The 21,545-nt window shown below is 41.8% G+C and overlaps 1 protein-coding gene across 1 annotated transcript in view; it reads right to left on the bottom strand.

Moving 5' to 3' along the window:
* The window catches only part of ERG (ETS transcription factor ERG), a 174,789-nt gene extending 154,673 nt beyond the window's left edge, over positions 1 to 20,116 (bottom strand). The window contains exon 1 of the mRNA XM_041734990.1: positions 20,030 to 20,116. Coding sequence (XP_041590924.1) covers positions 20,030 to 20,068 — 39 coding nt within the window. The 5' untranslated portion in view covers positions 20,069 to 20,116. The remainder of the gene's footprint in view (positions 1 to 20,029) is intronic.
* Positions 20,117 to 21,545: the final 1,429 nt, after the last annotated feature.

Raw genomic sequence — 21,545 nt, 5'->3', positions numbered from 1 at the left:
ACAGCAGGCTCTAGGCAGATGCCTCCCCTCACACAGATGCCTTTCAGCAAGTTGTAGAGAAACCCTGCTTCACTTCAGCCCATGGGAAGGAAGGAAAAGAGGTACTTAGTTGCCTATATTATTTCCATATCCTGCTTGCCATGAGACGAAGTTACCTTGCACTTCTGGGTTATGTCATTTGGCCCTGAAGGTGACGATCTCAAAGTCAGATTCTATGGCTGTAGTTGAGTACTTCATCCAAGTGCAAATAGCAAGAGGATCCAGATACTCTCTGGCCTGCCTGCTCAGCCACAGGCAGGAAGTCTCAGCATTTCTGGGGCAGCTAACTGGCAGGTGACTGGAGTTCCCAGGCAGTAGAACCAGGAGGAATTAGTCTATGGACTGGCAGCAAAGGTAGAGTCTGGGGTTGAGAGTTTTGGAGGGAGAGGATGGGTGGAGGCCCCTGAGAAGTGTTCAAACACATAATCTGTTTAAGGTTTACTATGTTTGAGCAAGTGACCTCCAGACATTTGAGGGAACAGACTGTCACTACCACCAGCCAGAGACAGGCAAATGGGACTGAAGCCATACAATGCCTGTGACACAGGATATGGGGCCCAAAAATGAGCAATCAGGAATTGACAATAGATTGATGAAACAGTCTAGGAAATCTAGGAAAAAACCTCTGTATTCATAAGAAGTTAGAAGGAGAAGTGACACTTTTACATCAGTTGGATTAAAATGAGTTATTCAATAATAGGGTGGGTATAGCCTCTGTCAGGATGAGCTAACAGCAGAATCTATTAAGGACAACAGCAATAGATTAAACTACATTTGAAAAAAATCAAGACAAATATTCCAAACAAAGATGAAAAGCCCATAGTTTTGTCGTTTCTCAGTGACAAAAGAAATACTCTATGTGAAAAAAATTTAAAGATTTTTCAATTATCCGGGGAAAATATATGAAACACATTTGACAGAATTTTAACACTCTTCATATGTAAGAAATCCTTCCAATTTCCCTTATTCATTTAGCAAATGTTTACTGCCTGCCTATACTGTAGTAAGTTGTGCCTCACACTAGCAATATATTTGAGGAACTGAAGAAACTTTGAGTTCTCATGGAAAAATGGGCAAAAAATAAATGACAGAAGTATAAATGACTGTAATGCTTTAAAAAAATTATATTAAAGGAAATGCAAATGAACAATGACAAATCAATTTTTGGCCATTTATATTGTCAAATTAGAAAAAAAAATGAATACTGGCAAGCAGTGGGGGAAAAAGTAGTCCTGTATATCGGTGCACATTTAAACTGGTATAAGTCTTGAAGGAAACTTTGAAATTCACATAGTATTAGAACTTTGTTTTTTGTTTTTGTTTTTGTCTTTTTTATAATAAATTTATTTTTTATTGGTGTTCGATTTACCAACATACAGAATAACACCTAGTGCTCATCCCGTCAAGTGGCCCCCTCAGTGACCCATTCACCCCCACCCCCTGCCCTCCTCCCCTTCCACCACCCCTAGTTCGTTTCCCAGAGTTAGGAGTCTTTATATTCTGTCTCCCTTTCCCCTTCCCTTATAACTTAGCAATTCTTTGACTTAGCATTTCCATATCTGTGATTATATCTCAAAAAAGTTATCATAAGTATAAACAAAGATACAGGATGGTCCTATATGTAACAGCATGGTCCTATATGTAGCAGTGAAAATTTTAAAACTGTCTAAAAATGCATCAATAAATATTTAGTTCAGAATTCATGGAATATGCATAGGAGGGATTCCATGAGGTATTAAACAGTTTTTAGGGTATGGAAAAAATGTCACTGCAATAATCCTGGATGATAAAAGAACAGTTTTGAAATTTGTTTACTATGAACTCTTCTTAGCTAGAATAATTATATGTAATATTATTTATGGAAAAACAGGCAGGATGTCCATCAAAACATTAATTGTGGGTATCTGAGTTGGTGGGATTTTATTTAATTCCTTATTTTACTTAAGCTGTTCACAGTGACATATAACATTCTGGCATGAGGGAAAATGAACAAAAAGACTATTATTTTGCAATCATAGAAAGAGACAGAGGAAAAACAGTCACATACGAAGGCAGGAATGTGAAATGATGGACCTGCAGCTGCGCTACAATCCAACCAGTTTTCACCCTTGCCATGATGACCACTAAGCATTTGCCGAGGTCTCCTTCCTCCCAGGTGCTCAGATAGACTACATTTTCCAGCCTCCTTTGCAGTCAGGTTTGGTCATGTAATTGAATTCTGGCCAATAGGAAGTAAAGGGAAACCTGGCCTGTGGCACATTCCCATAGTGGAATCCCCCATCCTCTCTCCACTACCTGGTTGAATGGAAGGGTTTCTGGGGACCACAGAGAAGGATACAGACTGGGAGGGAAGGTGACTGGGTCCCTGAATCACTGTTTACAGGTAACAGAGCTACCCAGGAGAGCCACCAAACCAGCAACTCCTGCAATTGACCGAGTAAGAAACAAACTTTTATCTGTTGGCTACAGAAACTGCAGGGTTTATGAGAGTTGTTAGCATTTCCAGATTAACCCTGAGGTAGTTAGTTCCTCACTCTTGCCTGCATCCCCAGCCAAACCTAACCCAGGAATCTGAAGTTATGCAGCAGAGAACTAGCATCTTCCAGTGGAGTGATCATCATGATGGGGCACTGGATCTTCCTGCATCTGCCCATGCTTTGGGAGACTCTTCACTTGAATACTCACAAAGCACATGGATTCAACTACCCAAAGCTACAGGTACTCATGAAGACAAAGTTCTAAAATCTCTGTTTTCTGGCACCAGTGATATCGTGTATTACATTCCTTGAAGTACCAAGAAAAGTGTTAAATCACCCTCCAATAATTACTAAAAAATGAGAAATTTGGAACTTTATTTTTAGTTGTTAACATATGCATTTCTGAAAACTTTCTTTAAAGCCAAAAGAAATATTTCCATATTGAATTTCAATAGTGCAATATGCTGTTTTAGAATAAAATTTTAAAATCTGGTACATAAAGATCTGTAAAATTATATAATCTCTGCTGGGTATCACAGACAGTGCTGCTCCACACTACAAGTTATAAGTGGATTGCCAAGACTTTGTGTCACGTGCTATTAGGAAACATCTCCGAGTCCTCCTAGGGTCTCACTGGAGGTTTTAAAGATCTGTGAGGATCAATGGCCAAAGAGACAGTAGCTTGAGATAAAGCTAGTATTTTTTAAAATGATTAGATGTTGAACAACTTAGAAGTCTTGGGACTTTAACCAAAGAAAACAACACAGTGATCATTTAGATGTAAAGCTCTTAAAAGTGCAGAGTAAACCATAACCACATGGGGAAAACAACATGTGTTGTGGACAGTTCCCGCAGATTCTTCAGAAGACTCTCAGAACATTCTAGGTATGTCTTTTGAAGTGACTATCCCATAAAGATGCATACCCCAGCACCACTTCCATATTTAACCTTTCTTCTTTGCTCCTAAAGATACAGAATTAACTGAGAGTGGGAGATATACAGAGTTTTCCCTCATGTGTCAGCAAGCAAACAAAATTTCTAAAAACTTCGTATGATTTGCAACTATTTTATTTGACATATGCTGTTGACAACTGGTATTTTATATTTCATTTTACTATATATTTTTCATTTAATGGTAGCAGGGTACTAAGTTCCTCATAGAACTTACTACTCTAAGTTCCTTAGAGTTCTGGTGTCAAGACATTCAGCAGAGACCATCATTCTAAAAAGAGGTACCAGACTACTGAAATAGAACGTGCCTAGGGAGTTGCCCCAAAGTTGGTCTGCTGAACTCAGCCCGCCATGGATCTCAAGAGCCCAGGAGGAGTCAAGACCATGGCTTGACTCATCCAGAGGTGGATGAGTAAGGTGAGAAAGGGGGCACACTCCACATCCTTCTTCCATATGGTGTTTCTCAAGATGAAACAGGTCAGAATCAAAGGAGGCAAGAAACCTTAAATTGAATGGAAGATTGAAGCTTAAGAATTAAATGAACTCCTCAATGCCTGGAAACAAAATTGTGCATTAACCATTATAAGGAACATAAGACTATGGATGGCCTGAGACAGCATCTGAGAGTGGAACAGAATATTTCCTCTAAACAGGTGTGCACCTGGCTGATCCAGCTCATTCAAAAATGGTTACACATATGTATATTGGCACTCTAATAAATGAGCATGACCATTTGTAAAAATCATATTGGTAACAGTTTTAAATTTCATCCTCTGAGAGAGAATAAATCCTAATCCCCTCTATCTTGGTCTTATCTATTAGGCATTCTATTTTTTGAAAGGCATTCAAAAACTTCTCGTCCTAAGGCAAAGATTACTGTAAGTGTGCCTCAAACAAGAAATTGTTTTCCAGCCTCGGCCTCGGTGTCCATGGAAAGATGAATGGATAAAGAAGATGTGGTCTATGTATACAATGGAATATTACTCAGCAATTAGAAACGACAAATATCCACCATTTGCTTCGACGTGGATGGAATTGGAGGGTATTATGCTGAGTGAAGTAAGTCAATCGGAGAAGGACAAACAGTGTATGTTCTCATTCATTTGGGGAATATAAATAATAGTGAAAGGGAATATAAGGGAAGGGAGAAGAAATGTGTGGGAAATATCAGAAAGGGAGACAGAACATAAAGACTCCTAACTCTGGGAAACGAACTAGGGGTGGTGGAAGGGGAGGAGGGCGGGAGTGGGGGTGAATGGGTGACGGGCACTGAGGGGGGCACTTGACGGGATGAGCACTGGGTGTTATTCTGTATGTTGGTAAATTGAACACCAATAAAAAATAAATTTATTAAAAAAAAAAGAAATTGTTTTCCACCTCTCTCCAAGTCCTCAAATATGACACAGCAAAAGTGTGGAAATACAAGATAGAACAGTGTGTAATGTCACCACAACATTCCTACAAGTCTGGAATAGATCTTCCTTAAGAATTAATTTATTTTCAATGAGGGATCCCTGGGTGGCGCAGCGGTTTGGCGCCTGCCTTTGGCCCAGGGAGCGATCCTGGAGACCCAGGATCGAATCCCACGTCGGGCTCCCGGTGCATGGAGCCTGCTTCTCCCTCTGCCTATGTCTCTGCCTCTCTCTCTCTCTCTCTGTGACTATCATAAATAAATAAAAAAAAAATATTTTCAATGATATGTCAGTAAAAAAAAAAAAAAATGGCTTTAGGTGAGCCAAACATAATAAGAGAGGAAGCCTCACAGGATACACTTACCACACACAGAGGTAACAAAGATTACAATCCAAGATAAGGGGTAAAGCTAATGATCCCAATGAATAAGACAAATGCACTGAGGTACCTTGAGAAGAAATGAAGTCATGAGGGCAGTATTTGTAAAGAGTTTAACCATCAACACAGAGAAAAGTGAGAAACGTACAATTTTTCCTCAGGACAGAGGGAAATACATAAGGTAATACTAGTTATTGACTGTATAATCAGAACACAAGGAAAATATCAGAGACCCAGGAAAGAGAAGAGAGATAGAGATTCAGTCCACAAGGCAAATAGAAGAAGCCCGGCACTATGAAGGACCCACAGCGGACTTAAAATTTTACACAGCATTGAAGCCACAGACCCGGCTGATTCAGGGAGATGGGAAGGTGGCCCGGTGAAGAAACATCAGGAGTAGAACAAGGAAATCCACATGAGCATCCTCTTCCAATTGCTTTTTCTGGTCAGAAATTCCCAAATCTGGTATCAAAGCAGGAGGGCTGCAGCAGGAGCATGTCGGGTCCCATTTTCTGCAAGTGCCCATGAGGTATACCACTCAGCTCTCCCTTCAAAGAATCCAGCATCCAACTGAACAGCCCTCAGCTGTTGTCAGCTCAGGCTCGCCCCATCAGAGACAGCCCCAAGCCAGTAAGTGAACACAATGGGAGGCGAGAGCCTGGCCATTTCTGCCCAATGCAGGACCCCTCCAAGGGCAATCTCTGCTCCAGGGCTCCCTGCTGGGCTGGCCAAACTGTCCAATCTGTATCTGGTCTGAGGCTCTCCTTGTCCAGACCTGCTTCATTATCATTTTATCATTCACAGGCACACCCCCCCCCATCCCCTCTAATAAACTTCTTGCATTCCTAATTCTGTCTCAACATCTGCTTCCCAGTAAATCCAACTAACACAATGCTCCTAAAACTGATAATGGGGGAAGTGACTTTCTATGCCCCCAAATGAAGACCAACTTTCTGAAAAATAAAACTTCCTATAATTACAGTTATCCATGATGTTATTTGACTATTTTTAAAGGCAATGAGTAAGCATCCCACATTTTAATCCGCAGTGAGTGCATTGATGATTGAAACATTAGTGCCATTATGACACAAAATAATCATGGTTGTATGTAACATGTTAGCTTTTATATTTTCAGGTAAACCCAAGTAGTTTCACTTGATGCAAAAATAATAGTACTTAATAAATTCTTCAATTGATTGATATCCTGTATTAATTTCAATCAAAAGGTTTTCTAAGACATATGCAGTCTTAATACTGTAAAATGTGTTAAAAAACTGTGAAGGCATTATGCTAATTGAAATAAATCAGTCAGAGAAAGATAAATATTGTGTGATCACACTACATGTGAATCTTATAAAATCAAACTCAGACACAGAGCAGGATGGCTTTCACCAGAGGCTTGAGGAGGGGACTGGGGATATCCTGATCAAAGGGTACAAACTTCTAGTTATAAAATGAAGAATTCTGGGATGTAATGCACAGCATGGTGACTACAGTCAATAATACTAATACTGTATCTTGAAATATCTTTAAATGGTTGAAAGTTGCTGAGAGAGTAGACCGTAAGTGTTCTCACCATAAAAAAAAAAAAAAAAAAAAAAAAAAAAAAAAAAAAGATAATTAGGGGCACCTGAGTGGCTCAGTCAGCATCTTGATTTTGACTCAGATCATGATCTCAGGGTCATGAGATCCTGAGCCAGCTCCATGTTAGGTGTGGAGCCTGCTTAAGATTCTCTCTCTCTTCTTCCTCTGCCTGGCTCCCTGCCTGCACTCTCTACTCTCCCTCCCTATCTCTCAAAAAAAAAAAAAAAAAAAGATAATTATGTGAGGTGAGGGCCATGTTAACTAACCCTACTCTGGTAATCATTTTGGAACACATCTGTACATGTGTCAAGACATCATGTTATATACCTTAAAATTACACAATGTTAAGTGTCAGTTCTCTATCAATAAGGCTGGACAAGGCAAAAACAAAAAACCTCCTATTATGTTTTCTTATTCATAGCCACATTTCCTTACCGGTATGTGTTACAGCACATGATTTGGAGGTTGTTGCTATTGTTTTAAATTTCAGTTTTGAAGAATCAATGGGTCTTACATTCAATGGATATATGTGAAATTTCCATTCCAGAAGACTAAGAAATAAGAGCAGCAGCATACTGTTTAAATTATTCATAAGATAAAAATATCTTTTCTCTTTGGGTCTGTTTTCTTTCCTGACATCTTCGTTCATTGCTAATATTGTCTATTTTATGGGTAATTCTTCCAGGACAACCTCTCCTGACAGCCAAATAGGAAACCCACCCAGCTGGCCTAACCTGCAGGCTCCAGATCTCCTTTGTAATGTGCAATGAAATAGGTAAATTTACATAAATCTTTTTTTTTCCCCAAACAATAATAGAAAGCAAGTATTTGAATTGAGAGTTTTTTCAAACAACATTAAGTCATGAAAAATATGACTTGTTTGTGACTGTTACTTTAGGCATACACTTTGGATTATGGACGATTAAACTTAAGTATAAAGACAGTTTAAATTTGGGGTTTAAAACAAAGGACATAAGAATCACATGGTTAGAGTTTTACATTTTTATCAGCCTCAAACTTGGTTCAATAATACCACTACCATAAAATTTTATGAGACTAATTTGGAGGTCCATATAAATCGGCGTTATTGTTTATTTTTGGATATTGATACTAGCAGTCTATTAGCAGTTAATCTGTAATGCAAATGAACAGTACTTCCCAGAAAACCCACCAAAAAAATCACTAAAAAATTAAGAGCCATGCTTTAATTTTTTTCACTTTTTTTAAAGTACATTCTCAAAATTAACATGTATTCTCAATTAAGCAATACACGGCCAGGATTTTAATTTAATCCTGGAATTTGATCTTTAAAATAAACAAAACACACACACACACACAAAAAAAAAACCATCCCTTTCTCTGCTATTTACAGTTCCTGCTTTGGGATAAATCCCAACATCTGGATACCAGAATCAGAGCAGCAAAAATCCATGGAGACACATGTGCAATTTTATGCCTGCAAACACACTACTTTTTAGGGTGAAACAGCTATGGTGCTTCCCCCTTCATTTCTTACTTCACAGAAATCCTGAGGAGTGTTTTCCAAATGTATCTAGAGCAAGAAGTCATATATTATATAACACAACCCCACTATATACACATTCACATATATAACCAAAATGAAAGTTTTCTCAAAGAGCACTTTTGCTTTCTGTATGCAGTGCGCACTGATGGTTTCCACGTTATTCCATTCCATCCCATTTCCTTTCGTTAATCCCAGCCTTGACTCACTTCCACAAATGGGTCGTGACCTGTAATCTGAAAACCAGAGTTTCAGAGTCTTGCCCATAAGAAGGCTGGTCCTGAGGCCAGCCACACTGGCAGCACTCGGCCTGAATTCAGTGCAGAATGTCAAGGCCCACCCTGGTCCCTGGGCGACTTGTAGGCACAGGGAAGCCTGAGAAGCCCCGCTCTAGAATACAAAACTGTGGAATGAACATCCATCACCCGAACTGAATTTAGATCAAGAATGTGCTTCAGAACAACCTTTGGTCAAAGCAGCTCTGTCAGCCCACTGAATTCCAGAGGCAATACATTTTATGACAGAATAAATCAGTGCAAATGAGAATTTATTTTCAACTTCATTAACTGCATCCAGTAGGTTTCCAACACTAGCACAGGGTTCCTAATCTGGGATCCCAGGGACTCTGGGGACAGGTGTGCAGGGCTGCTGAGTCAGCTGCAACAGATCTGGAGCATATGAGGGAAAGAGAGAAGGAGAAAGAGAGGGAGAGAGAGCACATGCTTTTTCTGGGGAGAAAATGTATGACGACATTTAGCAAATTTTTAAAGAGTTCTGTGACTCTAAATAATTAAGATGAATTATCAAGCTATGAAAAGACCTGGAGAAATCTTAAATGCGTATCACTAAGCGAAAGAAGCCAATTTGAAAACACTACATACTGTATAATTCCAACTCTATATCATTCTGAAAAACACAAAACGATGGAAACAGTTGAAAGATCAGTGGTTTCCAGGGGCTGGGGCAGGAATAGGCTGCGGCAGGCAACGATGAACAGAGCACGGAGGATTTTTAGGAGAGTGAAACTATTAGTATGATACTACAGTATCATATGACATGACACCTACCATTATACATTAATCTAAACCCATAGAATATACAACACAAAGCATGAGCCCTACTATAAACTATGGGCTTTGGGTGGTAATGATGTGTCAATGTAGGTGTCAATTGTTAACAAGTGCACTACTCTGGTGCAGGATGTTGATAATGAAAAGGCTGAGGGTAAGGAGTGGGCAGGGGGCAGAGGGGAGATCTGAACTTTCTGCTCAGCTTTGCTGGGAACCTAAAACTCTTCTAAGAATAAATATATATAAAAGTTAGGACACACTGCCCTTGAGAACACATCATCTCTACTGCACATAGGCAGTGTGGTTACAATCATACCTACAAAGGAGGATAGGGACGTATAAAGAGTAAGTGAATACCAAATAGGGCCATTTGTCCCAGAATAGAACAGGGTCCCTGGATCATTCTCATTTCATTAGAACCACTGCTACTTAATCTGATCAACAGACATATTAAGAAGCTACTAAGCACAAGGTACAATGAGAGACAATAATGACCATCTGATCGCTTTAAGTCACGTATAATCTAGCAAGCAGAGAAAACAAGCATTCAGATATCATTATATGGTAAACACGCCCTCCTCTCTACAAATGGCAAGGAGCCAGATGTGCAGATTTCGAGGGTAGAGAGATAAAAGCAAGAGGTCAGAAGAGCATAGGGCAAAAAATTCAGTTCACTGTTGGGTGGGTGCTGGACAGACATGTATAAGCAGGGACATCAGCGGTTTCCAACCATGACCTCTCCCAATTGTTCTGTGCTGCATCCTGATTGGTGTGCTCATGCTCCTTGTCAAATATTTTATTTACCCTTCAGAGTCCCTTCAGGGGGTATTACCAGGAAAAACCTGCTGCAAAGTTATTCTGGGTTCATTCTGACCAGAATGAAGAACCCCAGATGGAAGAACCTGGCTTTGATGCTGAGAGCCAATGCTGCATGTCTTCTGTGAACACTGAATGCCTTTGCTGGTGGTTCTTAAAAGAAAATCGATTTTCTCTTCTTTTTATTAAACAAGTCCTATGGAAAACTGGGAAATACACAAAAGTGAAAATAAGAAAAAACTCATGGGGTGCCTTGGTGGTTCAGTCGGTTGAGCATCTGACTCTTGATTTTGGCTCAGGGTCCTTGCATTTAGCTCCATGCTGGATGTGGAGTCTGCTTAAAATTCTCTCTCTCCCCCTCAGCTCCTTGCCTCCCCACAACCTGCACTCTCTCTCAAAAAGAAAAGAAAACCAGATAAGAACTTGCTATGTTTTTAAGTTAAGGGAAAGATAGTAAAGAAAAATATAAGTAATGTGAACAAATAAAAATATTTATCTTGTGGGTATAATCATAAAAACTAAAAATCCTAATAGACATAAAAACAATCTGTATGACAAATATGACATAGCTCAGGGTTAATCTCATGAAAATATAATCTATACAAGTTGTTGAGAAAGGTACTAAACCTTCTAAACCCTGTGAGAAGAGCAGCTGGCAAGAATCTTCTGCAGGTTTCTTCCTTTTTATGTTTGCACCACTCCAAGGGGACTTTTGTCCCCTCCAGGCAAGTCACTGCTGCCATGGCTGCCATGACTTCCGAGCTGTCAAAGCTGATGGTCCTTACCTTTACCTTCTACCCACTGGCTGCTCCTCTCAGCCCCGCAATGGGTTCCTCCTCCTCTTCCCAACCTCTGCATGTCGGAGGGACTCAAAGCCAATCCCTAAGACTCTTCTGTATCTGGGTCCCTAGGTGACCTTGTCTGGTGGCCCAAACTCATATACAAGCTTCTGACTCAATCAAATTGTGTCACCCATTTTGCTTAAAACCTTCCCACTGATCCCAGCCCCCACATGCAAGACAAGATTTAAGAATCTTTCCCCTTGCAGTGTGCCTGGGTGGCTCAACAGTTGAGCATCTGTCTTTGGCTCAGGGCATGATCCTGGGGTCCTAGGATGGAATGTCACATTGGGCTCCATGTGAGGAGCCTGCTTCTCCCTCTGCCTATGCTTCTGCCTCTCTCTGTGTATTGCTCATGAATAAATAAAATCTTAATAATAAAAAAAGAATCTTTCCCCTTGCATATCAGAACTCATCTATATGGCCTCACCATTGCCTCCCCAAGCCCATAGCCCACAGCTCTACCCTCATTCCATGGTCAGCCCCCAGTCTCCTTGGTATTCCTTCAACATGCCAAGCAAGCTCCTTCCTAATGGCCTTTGCACACATTGTCCTCACTCTCCAGGATGCGCTTACCCCAGATGATGATGTGGCTCATGCTCTCACCTCTTCAGCTGTTTGAATTTCAGCTCCTCCAATGATCTTCCCTCACTTCCTGTATAAAATGGCATCTCTCCCTCCATTACTCTCTTGATTACCTCTTGCTTACATTTTGTTCTGGAGAATATCAACCAGCATTGATGTGTGTAAGTTGTAATATTGTAATGTTACGTGTATACAAACATATCCTATCTCAACCTCTAGAATGTAAGCTTCATGGAAGCAGGATCTTATCTGTTTGGTTCATGCCCTGCTCTCAGCAATGTTGAATGATTTCATTGAAATGGTAAAAAAAAAAAAAAAAAAAAAAAAAAGAATGACCAAAGAGATAATATAACTTGCTGATAAATGTATGAGATGATCACATGCAAAAATTTCCAAATGAAATAACATTTGTAAAACTCCACTTTCCACCAGTCAAATCAGCAAGGTTAAAAAACACAACACAGTGTGATCAAATACTTGTTGGAGAAGTATAGAGAAAGGCACAATCAGGTGGGGAGATTGGTATAAAAGCCTTAAAAGTAATCATGCCCCTTGAATTTATCATGGTTTCTGATGAGAAAAGTGTGAAGGAGGTAGGCTTCCAGGAGGATTAATCTGGCAGCACGGGGGAAGAAGGTAAAGCCAGGTGGGAAGAGAACAGCAGAAAGAGCAGTTAGGGACTCCAGCGACAGAACAGGAGGGAGACAGTGCAGACTTGTCCTAGTGCCACACAGAGTAGGGGCTATAAGGTAGACACAAAGTGAGACATGAAAGAGAAAAGTTAAAAATATGTCTTAAATTTTAAGCCTCGATCCCTGGGAGAAGTGGCCACCATGAAAAAAAGGGGAAGAGAATTAAATTAACAAAAGTGCTTACATGATGATGACAAGAGTAACCACTGCTACTTACTAGACACCGTTCTAAGGCCTTCCCATGAATCACCTCACCTCATCCTCCTAAAAGCCTAGGAGGTGATGCCACTGTCCTCACTTCATGGATGGAGACCCGGGGCTCACTGAGGCTCAGCAGCTTGCCCAAGGTCAATGAGCAAAGGTTCTGCCAGAGATCATAAAGTCTGGCTTCAGAGCCCGCCTGCTCACTACTCTATAACTGCCCCAGAAGTGCTCTAGAACAACTGTGTACAACTTCTACTCATTCTCCTGGGATGTGATCTGAATCTCCTCCAACCCTGCTGCACCTCCTGATAAAGCTGGTGCCCTCCCTGCACGTTAGCATCTCTGAATCTCAGCGAGGAGTCACCAGTTTGGGGGACACTGTTCCACATGCCCAGGGGAAGCATGCCATTTGAACCCCTGTGAGCATCCTGAGCTCAGCACCTAGGGGCACAGGAAGCCAGTGAGGAGACAGAGAGTACAGCCCAGCCCCAGCAAACCCCACATAAGGTATCAGCAGGCAGGCCCAGCGGATGTTAGAAGTCTCCATGTTTTGCCATATCAAATGCCTGAGTATCTTTAAACATTATTTTCTGATTTTAAAAATATTACACATTCATTGCAGAAATTCAGGCAGATCTGCTCTTCTATGTTTAATTAAGTGCCATTATTCTGCAGAAAGAGAAGTGTGGTGATAAACGGCCACTAAGTCGTCAGGCTTGTCGGGATGTGTGAACCCCACTGGAATCTGATCAAAGCTGATTTAGTGAGGAAAAAACAGGCAGCTTATCAAAGGCTTCCCTCAGTACAGACTCTGGGGGAGAACTGGGTTTCTGCGGAGTAGGTCTTCAAAAAGATACACCTTCTATCCTCCTGTGAAGTAGTTGCTGTAAAATCAGGTTTGCAAATATGTGGGAAATGTTTACAACTAAATGGGACTTTTGACACCCAGCTGAGGGGTAGGTAGTGAGTTCCACACTTCTCCCCAGGGAGGGGCTACATCACCACAAGCTGGAGAAGTCCCCCTATCCCTCACTGGGGATACAGGCTAGGGCGGGCATCTCTTGCACTTGCTCCATCCTACTCACATGCTGGATTCTCTGGCTTCCCAGTGATCACACACTTAACGCTGGCTACCTCCTGAAACTCTTCTAGAACCTTCCGTGACACACAAACAGAGCTTCTGTGTAGCATCTTTTATAGTCAGAAACATTTAGGGCCACTTCCAGAGAGGCAGCCACAGAATCAGTGGGAAAGAAGTCAGTTCAGCAGTTTACTTTTTGGCAAGTACTGACCTTACGTCTGACCAATTCTCTCCTAAATATTCTCTCTTCTTCCTTCGTCCCTTCTACTGCTATTATGAAAGAATATGCTAACATAGAACATTATATATTAATAATATAACAAGTTATGTAACTGCCACTTCTAATAACATATTGTTTTATTAATAATATTAATATATTAGCATACTAATATATTACTGTCATATATAACTAACAATGTTTTATTAATTTAACAATACGTTCCATAATTACTATGATATACAAACGTAACAAAATATAATATATAACATTATATATTAATATTTTATAACTAATGTGGTTTAATAACATAATACATTAATGAGGATATGTAAAGTAATAGTAAGTGCTGAACATGTCCCAGCCACTGCTCTGAATGCCTTAGATACATTAACAGTCACTAATTTAATCCTCATGATTCTATGAGGCATGTACACTATTTAGCTCCATTTTACAGCCGAGGGAACTGAAGCAATCGCTAAGTGAAGCCAAGAGTCCAACCCAGACTATCTGACCCAAAAACACTTAATAAGCAAAAAATATAGAAGCTGAAAGGAAAAGGAGAAGAGGAAAAATCACAATTAAAAATAAACCCTGCATAAGCTGATTTTTCAGTCCTTCTCACATAGAAGCAACAGGAAACCTGGACACAGACCATGTTTACTCCATTGTCCACCCTCTGGGACTGATCTTTACATGAAATCTCGGGGGGCAGGATCTACACTAGCTAGAAGGGGACACAGAAGTGAACCTGCCCCCCACCCCCTGGAGGACAGAGGGTCAGTGTGTCAGTGCAGTGACAGACTCCAGGCATTTCTAAGCGTGGTGGCACCCGAGCTGCCCCTCTGATCCATCAGCCACGCAGAGCATGCTCAAAACACCTGCGTGCTTCTGCTACAATAAATAGTAAAGTGGGATGCCCAGGGGGCCCCGAGGCCACCAGGTGGTCCACGGGCAGAAACATTGGGACAGGTGAGCACAGGTGGTGTGAGCGGGACAAGGCAGAACAAGTGAGGGTGACGGCTGAGCTGGGGGTAGCAGGTGAGGCAGCTTCCCTTAGACACCTGCCCAGCCCCCCCACCCCTGCCCCAGTTCCTTTCTCAGCTGCATGCAGTGCCGCCACGTCCCAGGTGTTTGGGAACATGTGACCTGCACCCGGGGTGGCAGGTACTGTGTCTTTGTGGTCTCCTATCCCCCTCCACCCCCAAGCCCATTGTGGGCACACAGAAGGCTCTGATAAATGTGGTGAGCCACTCTCAGAGCTAAAGATAGAGGACTCACTCCACACTCAACTCAGACATGGCTAGAGCTTCCAGAAGCTCATGCTCAGGCTCAGTGCAGACTTGGCTCTCACCCGGGTCCGCGGCCGGGATGTCCCTTGATCAGCACAGGCCCCTGCCTTCCATTCTAGACCAGCACTGGGCCAAGTGATCTCAAATGGTAACAATTTGTGAGAGTGCAGAGTGGTTCACGATTAGAAAGTATCTCCTCCCCAGGCATGATTTCATCTTGAGCTTCCAACCTCCATCTTCCTTTCCCCTTCTGTTAGCATCCTAACTTTTTTCAATGAATATCACTCTCACACAAACAGGATAGGTAATAATTTGTGCTTTTTAAAGAACAGGAAGCAAATACCCTTGTACGCGCTCACAACAAGCAACACCAGGACTTCAGAAGCCCCTTCCTGAAGCTCTCCCCTCCTCGACAAGGTAACTCCTCTCCTCAAGTGTGTACTCAACATGGCTTTTTTCCTTTTTGACACGTATATGTTTCTCTGAAAACACAATGTCTTTTAGTTCTGCCACTTTTGATCTTTATATGTAGAATCATGTGGTATGTATTCTCCTGTGACTTGGTGTTTCACCCAACCTTGAGAATTATCCAGATTAATACACAGACACAGGCAGACACTTGTTGATTTTCACTGCTGTACAATATCCCGTTACAGGACTAGAATGCCATTTATTTATCCATTCTCCTGGTGGGCATCTGGGCTGTTCAGCTTTGCTCACATACATCTCCGGGTGTCCAAATGCATCAGGATACATGCCTAGGGTGAAACCGCTGGTGCACAGAGTGGGTGCATTGTTAGCTTCACAAGGTGACACCCAACTGATACCAAAGTGGCTGTGACGATTTACACCCCCACCAATGTGAAGGGGACAACCCCATGTGCCATAGCCAAACCTTTATGCTATAAACCTGTTTTATCTGTGTATTACTGTATTTTTCCTTATCCCTTAGCCACTTCTCAAAGCAACTAGCCAACATGTCCCACATATGCACAAATCTACTCTGATGTAGTCACGTTTTATTTAAGTACGTGCATATACATGAAAAATATATGATGCTCTTTGACAAGTGTGTACGTGTTTTCATGTATGTGAAAAGCACTGTGCCACAGAGTGCACTGTTTTAGATTTTTTTCATTTGACTCAATATTTTGTAAGATATACCCATTGTTGCTCCATGTGTATTAGAGACACTCTAATACCGTATCTTTAAGATAGATAGATGTTGCCTTCATTTTATAAACACCACAGGAATAGCTGGTGATATTTCAGCACTCAATGAGGTTTTGGTGTGTTGCACGTAATAACTCACTGAATCCTCACACTGACCCCAAAAAGTAGATGCCTGCATCTCAGACAAGAGGAAAACCAGGCACTGAAATTAAGGAACCTGTTCAATGTTCGTAAACGATGAAGCAGGATTTGAAACAAGTCAAAGATGCCAGAACCCTCACTCTGATCCACAGCATGAACCTAGCTAGGAGGGAGGACTCCCGACGGTTTTGTATCTAGCATCTCCAGATTACACAGCTGGTGAACCAGTGAGTGAAACTGATATTCACGCTGCCTCGCCTTCATCCTGTCCTCACCTGGTCAGTTCCAAGAGGGACAGCCTTCTATGTGACTAGCTGATGAATGGTAGAGGGCTGCAACTGAAAAATGTGCCAATCAGGTGCCTCTTTAAAGCTGTAAACTTAACTAATGTGTTAATCCTCTTCATCAAACGTTAGTACATGAAAATATTAAGAAGATGAGGATCCCTGGGTGGCGCAGCGGTTTGGCGCCTGCCTTTGGCCCAGGGCGCGATCCTGGAGACCCAGGATCGAATCCCACGTCAGGCTCCCGGTGCATGGAGCCTGCTTCTTCCTCTGCCTGTGTCTCTGCCTCTCTCTCTCTCTCTGTGACTATCATAAATAAATAAATAAATAAAGAAGATGGAACTCTTGAGAGGAAATGCAATAATGTAAATTGGAAATTCCTTTACCAGAATGAGAATTAATGACCAAAATATTGAATCCTAGTGAGATAAATCCGCAACTCCTTTCCCCTGCTTGGGATGATAGCAAGAGTCCATCTTTGGCAACGGTGGATTCTAACCCTCTGCAGAGCAGAAGCATACCCCCCACACACCGAGCATGCTAAGATCACACTTATGTGACATGTGAAGCATAGTTTCTATTCTAAGAAAGGACGCAGAAAGGCCAACAAAGAAAGACAAGTTAAAATGTGCTGAATGGCTTGGTATTATCACTAAGAGAACGAGCTAAAATTTTTTTAAAGTCCTGCTCATTTTCTTTGTAAATGAATTGCCACAACTGTTACACTATTTAAATAAAGAATGTTTTATATTTCATAGTTACTTACCATCCCTCCCTTTTACTATTATTATTTCTAGCTCCTTAAACATATAAAAGGGTAAAAGTAATTTGTTCTGGCAGAAAAGAAGTATAGTAAATCACGCAGAATAAATTTCTTAAATACGAAAGGAACACTGCTTCCCTCCAGATCAGCCTATGGACACTTGTGTGAAGGACACATAAAAGCCTGTCTCCCTACACACACCTGCCACGTGAAGTCACTTCTGTGGAGAATTCAGGTCTTTTTCAGATGAAAAAAAAATGTTCAATAGCAAAGTGCCAGCGACAAAGTCTTCCACTATTTACATTAACACATCAAGTAGAGCCATCCATATGCCATTTATAAGAACTCTCCCTCCCAGAAATAAAAGCTGCACTAGTCCTGAACCAGAAACTTCTCAGCACATAAAATTTTACTGAATAAATTTCCCAAATCAGGTATCTTAAGGAAACAGTGGATGACCATCTATTTTTTCTGACTTTGTTGTCAAGGACACCAATTTGATTTACAAAAACAAACAAAAAACAAAAAGGAAGTCAAAGACTAATCATCCAAATTCCAAGAGGTGGAATTTGATAGATTTACAAAGGAAACAAACATCTTTAATATCTTTCTCTCCAACTCAGAGCCAACATCAGCTGTTGCACCTCCAAATTGCCAGTTCATCTTCAAAATACATAGAAGCAAGTTGAGTTGAAATTTATTTTTAAAAAACTTTCTAGGCTACCATTTCTCTTTGTCCTTCACTAAAAGTTATGGTAACCAATATGATGATAACAAGATAAATCAGAGCTGAAAATAAGGCTCACTCCTGAGGTCAAATATGAACATTTCCACTAACCACATTTTCAGAGATCATGTTTCTCAAGTTTATTGAAGACCGTTGGCCCTTGATGAATTAACTTTTAAGAATCTGTCATAATTTCTTGCTGACTTCATCTTTTCCTTCTGATTGGCTAGGAACAAAATGGCAGTTAAAAAAGAATTTCAGTTGTTGACTTCCATACCCTGAAGTATAGAAAATACTTCTTGTATCCCCTTCTCCGTGAGCTTTTATTTGCATCCTGCAGCTTTGATAGTCAACAAAGACTAAAAAGAAAAAAGTCATCCCCACTCTCCTCCCTGAGTAGCATGGATACACTTGCCAGCTATGCTCCAGGGAGAGGAACCTTATCACGGCCACAAACTCCCACTTGAATTTTGTAGACATAACTGTTATGCCCCAATGAAACACCACAGAGAAATCACATTACAGTGTCCCACACAAAGATCTGCTCCTCCCCATCTCTGAATGAAATCCAGAACCCTTAACACTCCTTGGGCAGCCCCTCCTTTTGGCACTTTGGGAGCACCCACAAAGTTTAATGCACTGAACGCGTTACCTCTAAATTCATTTTGGAATGTGTACAAATGTGAATGAGACATGGTACATAACGCTCCCAAATGTACTGCTTTTACAATGTGCATGTGTGTGTGTGTGTGTGTGTGAGAGAGAGAGAGAGAGAGAGAGAGAGAGATGTGGGAGGGCATTTTATATTTTAGCCAAAAAATATCATATAATTTTTGAAAAATTATATTTATTTAGCCATTCAATTACAAGCCACTTTGCATGTTCAATAAATGTTTTAGGCAAAGGATATAGATTAGTAAAACCTACTAGGCCACTTAGGGAAAATGAACTTATATGGGGAACATGAAGAACTGGCAAGGTGGTGAATGATTTGGGCCAGTGTAGACAGCTGAACTAACTACTACAGGTGTAGACAGCCTATCTGGGTAATGTAGCTCAAGCCCCAGTATTTCCTGAAACTTTTATTTGGGTTAAGTTACTAAAACCATCACTTCACTTCCTCCTGCGGCTATACCCACGTGTACTACAGTGTTGGCACAAACAGCTGGCTTCCTCTCAGGGACTTTGAGTGGCTCAAGTCTCACTTCCTCGTTGCCCACCTCCAGAGGAAGTGCCACAGGAGAGCAGCTGGAACAGGTGTGACCTGACGGCTGCTGATGTGCAGGCATGCCCAGGTAAAACCACCTCTGAGCATGGGAAGTGTGAGTGCTCAGCCTCCAGGCAAATGTAAACAGGTTGAAATTAAAACAGAAGTCCGAAGAATCTGGATGTGGCTTATCCATTAATTCAGGGGTCAGCGATCCTCTACAAAAGGCCAGACCATAGAGATTTTCAGCTTTGTGGACGACACGGTGTTTGTCACCACCACTCAACTCTGCCATCAGAGCACAAAAACAGCCACAGACGGTATGGAAATGAAGGGAGTGTGGCTGTGTCCCAGTAAAACCTTCTTTATGGACAATGAAATATAAATCTCATTTACACGTGTTATGAAATATTATTCTTTGATTTTTTTCAACCACTGAATATTGTGAAAAGCATTTTCTTAGCTCATGGCTGAGGCTGGCTGCCCCCTGCATTCACTGAGACGTGGGTAGGCATCCACAAACATCCAGCCAAGAAGGAAGCCCATGCAGCTTCCCAGCCAAGGTGAGACCTACCTTGATATGAGCTGCTGGGTCTGGGACAGTCTGAACCATGTCCTTCAGCAGGTCAGCTCACTCACCATCCACTCAGAACCAGAGACAGCTGGGAGACAAAAAGGGGCAATCAACAATCACATTTCTATGTTTTGTTTTCCATTAGGACCCCAAGGCAACACACCAAGAGGAAAAGAATCATAGCTTTACACTGAATGTCTTTGCCTGCAAGCATCTTTTGGGCATGCAAATGAAAGGACTAGAAAGAAGGTCCACTTGGGTTCTGTTGGGAATGTCACTCACTTTAAGTCCCCATCAGACACCGGTCTGACAAGCCTAAGCAAACCCACATAGAGGCAGCTCACACACGTCATTTTACATGGGCAGCATCTGTGAGTGATCATTTAAAGGAAGAAATAAACAAAAAATGAGACATTTCCTAGTATATTGAGAGAACTGGCTTCTCTCAGTTCCCACCAAAACTACAGCCATCTACACATCTTCTTAAGTTTCACAATTAAGCTCTTAATATAGAGCACAGCCGCCAGTAATCACGTGCCTAGTGTCCAGTCCCTGGACCAAGGGCTCCACAGCATGTTCTCACTTAATCCTGACCACCACCCAAAGTTAGCATCCCCATCACCCGTCGGAGACCCAGGAGGGCCACTGATTTTTTCGGATTAATAAGCAACAGAGACAGGATTCAAGTCAGATTGGCCTGACTCCAAGGCCACTAAGAAATTTCAGTTTGACATGAACAGGTTTCACCCTATTTGGATGATACGTGAATTCATTTTAAAAATTAACTTAAACAAATTAAATTTTGAGGTGTCCATACTCTAGGGATCAATACTTCACCCAATGTATTGCTTTACCCAGATTATAAACCAATGAGTTCTGGCTACTGTCCGTCTGCCCCTCCCTATCCCCAGAGCCACTCTCCACAGCCTCCTTCTCTGTCCCATGCCCCCCAGGCTGACCCCCATAGGCTGCCTTGGCAGGGATCCCTAGCTTCTGGCCCCCATCATGTTTTGGTCAATGTGACACCATCTGGAGATGAGGGAGCAGGAGGCAAGAGGGCTGGAGTGTCTCTTCCCCACACCTTCCCACCACCCACTCCACACTCCCTCCCTATTTGGCAACCATTCCAGCCATAGCTGGACCCTGCCATGATCTCTCCTGTCCTGGATCCTCCCTCAGGGCTCGTAGCTCCAGGAACCATGCCCCACCCAGGCTTTGGTTCTCTGAACATCTTAGCCATACACTGTTTCCTGGCACTGAAAACCCGTCTTTCAATTTATATTTTTAGGTGCCATCACTATTTGCTCTCAATTGTCATTTTGCTGTTGTCGTCTTCATCTTTGTAAATCAGGCCTATGACTCTTCGCAGTAGTAAAATGCCAAATAAAATCAACAGTTTAGGGCAGCCCCCGTGGCACAGCGGTTTAGCGCCACCTGCAGCCCAGGGCGTGATCCTGGAGACCCTGGATCGAGTCCCACGTCAGACTCTCTGCATGGAGCCCGCTTCTCCCTCTGC

The sequence above is a fragment of the Vulpes lagopus genome, chromosome 20 (genome assembly GCF_018345385.1).
Source record: "Vulpes lagopus strain Blue_001 chromosome 20, ASM1834538v1, whole genome shotgun sequence".
NCBI lineage: Eukaryota > Metazoa > Chordata > Mammalia > Carnivora > Canidae > Vulpes > Vulpes lagopus.
This window is presented reverse-complemented; position numbering and strand designations above follow the sequence as displayed.